The sequence below is a fragment of the Limulus polyphemus genome, unplaced genomic scaffold (genome assembly GCF_000517525.1).
Source record: "Limulus polyphemus unplaced genomic scaffold, Limulus_polyphemus-2.1.2 Scaffold1270, whole genome shotgun sequence".
NCBI classification, from domain to species: Eukaryota; Metazoa; Arthropoda; class Merostomata; order Xiphosura; family Limulidae; genus Limulus; species Limulus polyphemus.
This window is the reverse complement of record NW_013666880.1, coordinates 188,737-198,627: the sequence shown is the minus strand read 5'-3', so window position 1 is coordinate 198,627 and position 9,891 is coordinate 188,737. Positions and strand designations below refer to the sequence as shown.

The window sequence follows — 9,891 nt, the reverse complement described above, 5'->3', positions numbered from 1 at the left end:
CCCTTCGCATTTGGGGACCGTGGATGCGATATAAGCGTGACGGTCAAAAGCCAATCAGACAAGAGTAGCCCAAGAGCTTGTCCAATCAGACAAGAGTAGTCCAAGAGCTTGTGGTGGGTGCACATTAGTAGTTGCATCTATTTATCTATCGGGATTGAGGTCTTGAAGACCTAGAAGGGTCAGGTTCAAGTTGACCTCTTCCTCCCTCCTGAACTGTTGTTATTTGGTGTTCTATAGTTGGGGTTTGGTAAGCTGGCTTGGATATCTATTAGTTACTGTTACTACTTTCCTTTTTAGGGCTATGTCCGTTTATGTCGTCTGGTTATGTATTTGTTTATGAAGTTATGTTAGCTGTGTAGTTGTGTTCTGTAACGTTTGTGGAATTACGAATAATTGTATGATCTGTGGTAGTAATGGTGTTAGGTGTTCTATAGCTATTTAAATAATTAGTGTGATGCTGTCATCTTGGTTTTGGAGGTTTCTGTATTGTGCTAGGAATTCATGAAATATATTTTTGGCTGTTTCTGTTATTTTGCTTATTGTTTCATTATGTTGTATTTTGGCTTTTGTGTGTTATGTGTTCGTTTGTTTGGATATGTCTTCAGTTTGAGCGTAACTTTAAGTTAAATTCCGAAACAAATACTATTAATGATATTTGTTTAAAATACGTTGTATATTTTTTTTTTGCTAAAAGCCCTATATCTCATTACCAGTGTCAATAAAATATAATTTCTATGGAACTTGTTTTTGGTCAGGATTTTTATGTATACATATATATATACGTATTATTCCATTTTTAATATACAAATACATTTTTAGTTACTCTTCAGATATGACGACAGTAATATATTACTTACTCACATTCTAAAGAAAATACTCTCGATATCTTGCTAAGTTCCGACAAGCTCATGGGTGGGTGGTGTAACTATTACTCTAAATAAACTAACACATATCGCATACCTCGCTAAAACCTTATACGTAGCATGAATGGTGTAGTAAATAACTTATGTACATTAGAAGATTTGTTACATAGCTGGATGCCTACTGCTATTTAATCTTTTCTCGTATAATGAAATCTGTTAGGCGTCACAATATGCTACTTTATTGCAATAGTTTGTATGCCTCTAATTAAAAAGTCTTTTAGATGAAAACGAGGCACGTCTCATTAATTAAGCAACACATTAATCTTTGCAATCATTTAGTCATTACTGTAAGCCAAACCCAAAGAAATAAAAATCTAATAAAAAAAACTTAAAATTCATTTTAAAATTATCGAGAAAACTGCAGTCAATGCTTGTCCATCATGCTAAAGCCAATCTCTAGTTCCTTTACTCTATCCTTGATTTTGTCTTACAACTTTAGATCCTTTGAATAAAAGGTAGTCTACGTACAGAATGAGCTTTCTTTGCTGAGGCTCAAACCATTTAGTGGAAGTTGATTGGAATTGTTCTATAGATATTTCGGCACAATTATTAGATCTTTAGGAATTTGTGATTGAGTAATCTTATATTATAAAATGTTTATTTTGAAACGGTCAATTCTACGTTCATTTATTCATTGGCATAGATCAATAATTCGAACCTGTTTATTTTACATCACATGTAGTTTACATGTTTAAAATAGTCTCTATTACAATTACATTTTCTATCAAGATACACAGTAAAAGGAATATAAAGAAAATCTAAGCTTGTTTATCATCCTATCACTGAATTTAGATCCTTACAGTTGAGTCCTTTTCACATAGCACACTGCACTGCACAATCTAAAAAAAAATAAGACTTATAAGCGTTATTGCTCTTAACGAATGCCGACCACATAAATCGTCACAGCAATAACACGAAACTGACATAAGCTCTAACTAGACACTTTTCTTGCAAATCATCGAGTTTAAATCCAACTGGAAGATACGTTATTAACGGTGATTCTCGTGAAAGTTTGAGTGAATTAAGTATTGGATATTTGTTAATAAATGAAAATATGTTACGCTGTATTGATGATCTGTCAATGTTTCCCAGCAGTCTTCATCACACAAGAAGTTAAGACTGTTGTTAAAACGCAGGAATGATAATTAGACAGTACGTTGTAAGCAGGGATGGAAGTACTGACTTCTCATTGATATAACTGAAAAAAAAGAGGAAAATCAATCCAAAGACAGACTAAACTTTATTGCAGATTGTAATTACAAGAGCAGAACTCACACGATGTAGTTTGAGCAACAAATTTCTAAAACAGATTCTATAAAATTTGGTGTTAACAGTAGAGAGACAGCGAGTTTTACACTGTAATCAAATTAAAAACATGATGTTCAACATTTCATCTGCTTTTCTCCGCCCTATTATCCATACCAATGCATTCAAATTGAAGTTTCTCATCCGAAAAGGAGCATACTTATTTTAATATTACGTTTAATTGAGTGTAATGAGTTAGGACTAAGAATAAAAAATATATAATAATAAAATTATCATTAAAAATAATAATATTATCGTATTTGCTTTATACGTGTGAATCTATAATCTTAAATATTAGACCCATATCTCCAAGTATTATAATTGTTTATCATTGTTTAACTGATATTATTAGTCGCAGACCTGTGTATTATGATCATTATGGCGATGAGGATTGTAAAGCTTATAGACTAAATCAATGTTTGAATTAATATAAAAAACTAACGGTAATTTCTTTATATTTTGTGACGCAAAAGGACGTTGGTTTTTAAACATTTCTAGCCGAGCTATATGGTTCTAAAATTGAGTTTTATAAAAACAGAGGTGGAAACACATTGATCCCATTTATCTTGTATCGGAAACAAAAAACAAAATGTTCGAAATTCTCCATTAAGAAGCAGGCACGTACAGTAATTAACCTCACGAGAAAATGTCAAGTTTTCAAAACCTTAAGTGACAGCTCCTAATTAAATATTATATAAAAACGTCGTTAAAAATAGAATTATAATTTTTATTCCTTATTACATCAGCCAGCCAAGTAATTAATTTCATTTCTGTCACAATAAAAACTTGAAAACTACATATATATGTGTATGAATTATTTATCGCTTTACTGAAAATAAAAACTGTAATATGAAACTAATATCTTATAGTGATTTTGATACCTTCTGATAAATTGAAAAGTTCGTGTTTATGTTAACCGTAACTGTTTCTTATGGAACGTATGCCATAACTGGCATTGGTAAACTTCATTTCATTCAACAGCTTTCTTTTCTGGTTACTCTGAATATTGATTTATATTTAGTGAAACAATGAAACGAAGCAATTGAAGAAATATTATGTGACGTAAAGAAAGTTTTCAGAATTATCGAGCGATACCGACTTTCGGTTACGTTTTTAAATATATCTAATATATATTTTTATCTCTTCTCTAAAACATCAAGCGCAGAATAATTAATTTATAACGGGTTCTTCTTTTATTTCTAAAATACATTGTTGTCTCAAGTTTACTTAAATTATATACACGTGTATGTCAGAGCAGCACATTGTTTGACATGTCGTGAAGTTCTGTGCTTGGGGCATATTATATTTTAATTAATTTTATCTTGCGTCTCAAGTGGAGTCTTATACCTTAATTAAAATGCAACCATAATGAGTATATTGGGATTTTGAGCAGAAAAAAATATATAAAGTGCCACTTTCTATGAAGATATGAGCAGCACTGATGATGTTTTATTTTATTTTGTGCTATTTTACACACGTTTAAAAAATAATATAATGTGAAATTGATGTTTGGTTGTGCCCGCAGCAATAAGTTAATGGTTTTCAGAGAAATATAATTAGATTTAACGAATATTTGTTTTTAAGAACACACATTATGGCAGGGAATAATATTTACTGCAATTCTTAAGCATAATAATGGTCGAATGTATATTCTATACAATAAAGTTGTAAATATGTTTATGTCATGAAAATGCGTTATTATCAATTAACTTTTGAATATCTATGATCACGATTTGGTCTTGACTTGTGGTAAGCACTATATCTATACTGTTCTGCTGAAATAGAGTAGACTTTTTTGCAATTCATAAAGCATTACCTGAATACAGGAATTCCAAATATTTCTTCATCTACCTTTGTATAAGTTCTCTGGTACATACTTGTATCAAATTGGACTCTGCAACAAACTAATTTATTCAAATTCTTATTGGGAAAGATAAAAATCACAAATTCTACCCTAATACTATTTTCCTATAGATCTTCTTTTCATATTTCTAGCAAGATGAATGCGTTATAATTCAGTCTTGTAATTTCAGAGAGACTTGCCATCAATTTCGAATCCACAGCTCATAAAGATATCAATGACTCTTTCCCAAAGAAACACGAATATTTCCATCACTAGGCAAAGAACTTTGTAAACAATTAATTATTACTCTCTTTTCAATGACATTCGATTCAGTTGTTGTTTACTTAAAACATATCGTGTTTGTTTGTTTGTAATTAAGCACAAAACTACACGATAGGTTATCTGTGCTCTACCCACCACAAGTATTGAAACATACCCCTAGCCACTGAGGGGAAGGGGAGACATATCCTATTCATATTGTAGTAAGGGGAGACATATCCTATTCATATTGTAGTAAGGGGAGACATATCCTATTCATATTGTAGTAAGGGGAGACATATCCTATTCATATTGTAGTGTAGCCGCAGTTATTGTTGTTTTAAGATTGTAGGAGACTGAAACGATAATCTATTGAATTATTATCTATTTTTGCTTGATATATATATATGTGTGTGTGTGTGTTAAAAATAATTTATTATCCATGTTAATACCTTAAGATTATGGATAATCTTCGAACTCGTGGCATGTCATTACTTTATCTTATTTATCAGTTTCATTAATGTCGTTCTTCTATTACGGATACTTTCTTGAATAGCTTCGTTATCTGGACTCAGATGGTGTCGTTTAGGTTTTTTATATAAGATCTTGGTGCATGTAACGGTTTATTCGTTTTGAGCAGCAGATTAGTACATTATGTGATACATTTTAAGTTTGAAATATTCATAGCTGACCCTAATATTTTCATCAGCTAAAGTTGATGTAGCATATTAGCGAAGTGTAGACAGTATGCAAATATTTTGATGTCAGACATAAAATGCTGAATAAGAAAACTTTACCTCGATTTTTTATCAGAAACCTACAGATAAATACAATTAAAGTTTAATTTATGAATTGCATTCATCAAGAATCAAATAGGGATCAAACGTTTGTTTTTAAAGTTTCGGAAGACTGGTGGCTAAATCTCATTCGTCGCACCTGACAAAAACACACACATTCTTAAAACTAGTTTTTGCACTACATTCATACAGAAAGTTAATCTGTAGGAACCTCATTGATAATTATACAGATTCATCAAATTATGTCACTGCAAAAATTCACATAAAAACATTCTAAATTAGTGTTAGTAAGAAAAATGTCTCGGCGGAATATTATAAAAATGGAGATTTCCTAATTTCATAGAAATTTAGGTTTGTTCATATAATTAACAGTTTCATTAAAAATCTTACAGATACCGCGTAAAAATCACATTTATTCTTTTCCACTTCAATTAACGCTCCCCAGTGACACAGCGGAATGTCTGTGGACTTACAACGCTAGAAATCGGCTTTCGATACCTGTGGTGGGAAGAGCATAGATAGCCCATTGTAAGATTTGTGCTTAATTTCAAGCAAACAAACTTAAATTAATCATTAAATGAGATAAATTTGCTGAGTCCAGATATTTCTTAAGAAGCAACGTGGTTTCATGAAAGATAATTCGTGGTAAATTTTCATTTAAACTCTATGATCCAAATTGTATGACCACTGACGTTCTCATTTTCTACCAAATGGTTTATGAACACAGTAAGTGAACTTTCGTAAAACGCTGACTTTCATATTGAGTTTCTTAGCAGCTAACTTAATTAAGAAGTAACTAGTGTCCGTATTACTGTGGTGATACTAATGTGTAAACGTTGTTTGTTACTAAAATATTTTTATTGTGTGACTGCTAAGAGCGGCACGTTAATTAAATTAGTATTAGTTAACCTTTGGTACTCCTGGAGGTATAATTCCCCATTTGGTCACCAGTTTCTTATCATTTAAGAAATCATAAATTTCAGAAATTTACACTTGTTGACCTAATCAGTTTTTAGTAACAAATATATAAATTTTAAGTATTTATTGTTGGAAATAGCATATTTTTTAGATATTTTAGCTTTTTGGAAAATATATAAATATTTCAAGCTGTTTTAGCTAAATCGTTTTTTTTAAGTATCCATCTACCTATCAAAAAAGAGGGTTTGTTTTAGAAAAACCCACGTTATTCTATCTGTTATGTTCATCGCATGGAATCAAACCCCGGATTTCACTATTGTATGTCGTCAACTTACTACTTCCTCAACTGCAAACCGAATAAAAGAGGGAATATATAAAATATATTTATTATTTCGTGTCTGACTTTTTCCCAAGTTTTCATTAGTAAACCAAGTTATTTTTTGGCAGGCCAAGTTAATGTGTATTTCACAGCAGTGGTTTGAATTAACTCTTCTATTTTTTATTCTTGCATAACTACATAAAGGCACTAGACTTTACATTTGCAAACTCAACCATTTCCATATTTCATTAGTTTTTATATTTTTTGCTACGTTGATTAGTACCGTTTAAATTTTTGACACCAGTTAATACTAAAAACGAATTCTAAGATTATGAAGTTTTCGTTTATTTTCTTTCTATAAATGAGCGTCAAGGGAAAATAAGGTTTTCAAAATAAAATATTTTGTTTTACTAGCCTATTTAAGGACGAAAAATAATTAGGCTATCGTTAATAACTGGGTTTATATAATTAAATATTAAAAGAGGAGGGAAAAGGTACGATTAAGTTGAATGAAATATCCTACGAATTCTTAATGAAAACTGATATATTTTAGTGCAGCATAATACACAGGAATATTGCAGCGCACATGTCAGTGTATAAGTAACAAATTAACAAAACTATCATATACAATTTTTAAAACTAGGATAAATTAAACTTATATACTATAAAACAGAATATTACCACAGCTGTTGAATGTACTTATTTTTATCAGCTGGTTTGTCTATTTATAATAGGAATGCGTCTAAAGCACATCTCATTATTAATATTTTGAATAAAAACGCCACATTGGACTGAAACTCTAAAATACACTTGTATAAACGTAAAAAAAACTTATTTTGCGATTTTTATTTCAGTTAAGGCCAGTTTTACTAGGTTTAAATTGTCAAGATATGATAGCCTTACGCATTTTCTCAGTAGTTTTTGAGCTTACTTGAAAATATTATGTACACAATGGGCTATCTGTGCTGCGCCCACCACGGGTATCGAAACCCGGTTTCTAGCATTATAAGACCGCAAAGAGCCACTAGGAGGCGGAAAGGTTACGCATTGTAATCTATCTGAAAAACGAAGTTTTTATTGATCACTATGCTATTTTATATAATGAAATATGCATTTAGTTAGACTAACTGTTACTGATATGTTTTAATGTCATGATAGTAGACGCAGGCCATCTAACAAACTTACTCTATGATATTTCGTAATAACTGTAAAAATTATATAGTATTACAAAACAAAATATATTGTTTTCACAACATGCAGCTTATCATGCGTAATTGCGTTATTCCCCAGTATCTTTCGTATTGTAAGGTGGATTATGCATATCAACGAATCGGATATTAAGGACTGTGAGTTAGTAATAAATAAAACCACAATTTACAAGTAGGTCGAATTGTATTTAAAAAGTTGCATATAAGGTGGTTGGGAATGTATAGCCTACTTTTATTAGTGAATACGAAGTCACTTTGTATACTGACATCAATTTCAGGTCATTGAGGTCAAGAGAAACTGTATTATTTGTGATACAAATGAAACCTACTACTAAAAAAACCACTTCTTTGTAAATTGTCCAAATTCACCTATTATATTTATAGTACTATATCTTTTTGTTTCATTATGCTGACATTCGTTTTTTTACCCCCGTATTTCAACTTCTCCTCGACACGTTTTACTTCTGAAATTTCAACATGTTATTAAGTATTGTACAAAGATGTTTTTGTTGTTTTTTTTCCTGCTAAATTTTGGGTCTAACACTCAAAAAGTAGACTTACCATTATGGTAAATGATGAAATTCCGGAAGGTTTTTTTTTTACTTTTTCAGTAGTTTAACCTGTTTTTGTTTTTTGTATTTTTAAAAAATAATACTGTAAAAAGGTCAAAATATCCAAGATTAATCATAATGTATATGACATTCTCTTATAATTATGGTAGTGAAACATGGTAAAATGAATGCTTATAAACATGTTATTTGCATATATATGCAAAAATCTTTTTTTGTACATCACAGCACCCTCTCCGGCCAAAATGTAAACGTACACATTTTCCTTCAGTCAGCCCCCGTTGACCTGAAAAAGTCACTTTCTTCTACGCGTTTCAATTAGATATTACTTGAATAACAACTCTGATACTGATCTTTTGTCACTGATGTTGCAAGTCCATTCTAAAAACATTTGTCAAAACACTATTATGCTTTGGGTGTAGGATGAGTAGTTTTTATGATTTTAGTTTAAGGTAACATTTATTTCATAATTACACTTTATAAAATTACACCGAATAAGAACATTTGTATGGTAAATAAAAAGATATTCTTACTATCTTGTTTCGATTTACCCGTATATGTGAACTTGAATCAGCTTTTCTATTTTAACTATCATGGTCACTGTTGGTTTGGTGTACGAGAAGGTAAGCACTCAAAATATGTGAATCACTTTAAAAAAATCACTAAGTCGCTTTTGTTTCATAGATGATGGAATAGCAATAAGAATGCTTTCAGAATGTTATTTTGAGTGATTCGCTGAAGTTAAATGTATGTTTTCTTTATATTAAAACTAATTTGTGTACCTGATCAACGCACGGAAAAGACACGTGGGGGAGGGCAGAATCCGTTTGCACGTTTCTCAGCATCAATTTGTCTTCTTATCTTTGTTCATTCAGTAGCTTCATTTGACCATGTCAGTCATTTTCTCTCTGCTTCAGTTACCCCAATTTTTTCTAAGCCTTCTTGATTTGTCGTGTCACCCATCTACTTTTTCTTTCGCTGGCTATGCAACGTTTTCTTTCTTGCACTGTTTCTGAATTAGTTTTAGTTTAGAATTTATTTCATAGATGGTGTTTGAATAGTTCAATTTAAATGAAAAGTTGAGGTAGCTTGATGCTGTAAACACGTCGTTTTTTAATTTGAAAGTTAGTCAATATCTCAAATCCCTAATTTAATGTACAGTGGTGTTGAAAAATCTTGCTTTAAATATGGTCAGTTATAAAAAAAACTGAAGCAACTTGAACGTTCTCTACTTATTTTCAGGAATTTCGATTTGAAATGTTTCAAGGAAAACCTTGGAAGACAACCGGAGATGCTCAGAAATTGCTGTTCTCCTTCGTCCTGCTCAAGGCAACATCTTGAATACTGAATTTATAATTTTAGGGCTTCATATAGTTTCACATTAGATGGCATGTTTTCTGAATTGGCTTTTTCATCTAATAAACAGCTGATATCGGACTTATGATCCTTCAATGCGGTAGGTATTTATAAATGCAATGCTAAAAGATATAGACGTGGGAGTAAACGGGGGTGCCCCGAGAAAGCCCACTTTCACTGGTTAGGCACAGAACAGTCTACCTAACCAGTGCCCTATTAAACTAGAAGAATGTTAAATAAATTGATGGGAAAAGAGAAAAGTGTGCAGGTATATTACACTGGTAGAGAATTCAACTTGAAGGTATATTACAATGGTAGAGAATTCAACTTGAAGGTATATTACAGTGGTAGAGAATTCAACTTGAAATGCTAACTTTTGAACTTTGTGTAGTATG

The 9,891-nt window shown here is 31.2% G+C and overlaps 1 protein-coding gene across 4 annotated transcripts in view; it reads right to left on the bottom strand.

Annotated features, from left to right (window-relative positions):
* Nucleotides 1-1,621: 1,621 nt before the first annotated feature.
* Nucleotides 1,622-9,891, bottom strand: part of LOC111086629 — a 75,475-nt gene continuing 67,205 nt past the window's right edge. Inside the window, exons 6-7 of one of the 4 annotated variants that reach the window (XR_002611363.1) lie at nt 1,985-2,121; nt 1,622-1,762 (exon numbers count right to left, since the gene is read on the bottom strand). Coding sequence is in view for 2 of the 4 variants with exons in the window: in XM_022390264.1 (XP_022245972.1) it covers nt 2,069-2,121 (53 nt within the window). In the remaining 2 variants the exon portion in view is untranslated. Of the gene's footprint in view, nt 1,763-1,782; nt 2,122-5,536; nt 5,625-9,891 lie in introns of those variants that run through there. The other 3 variants (XR_002611364.1, XM_022390267.1, XM_022390264.1) reach the window with 3 other exon arrangements.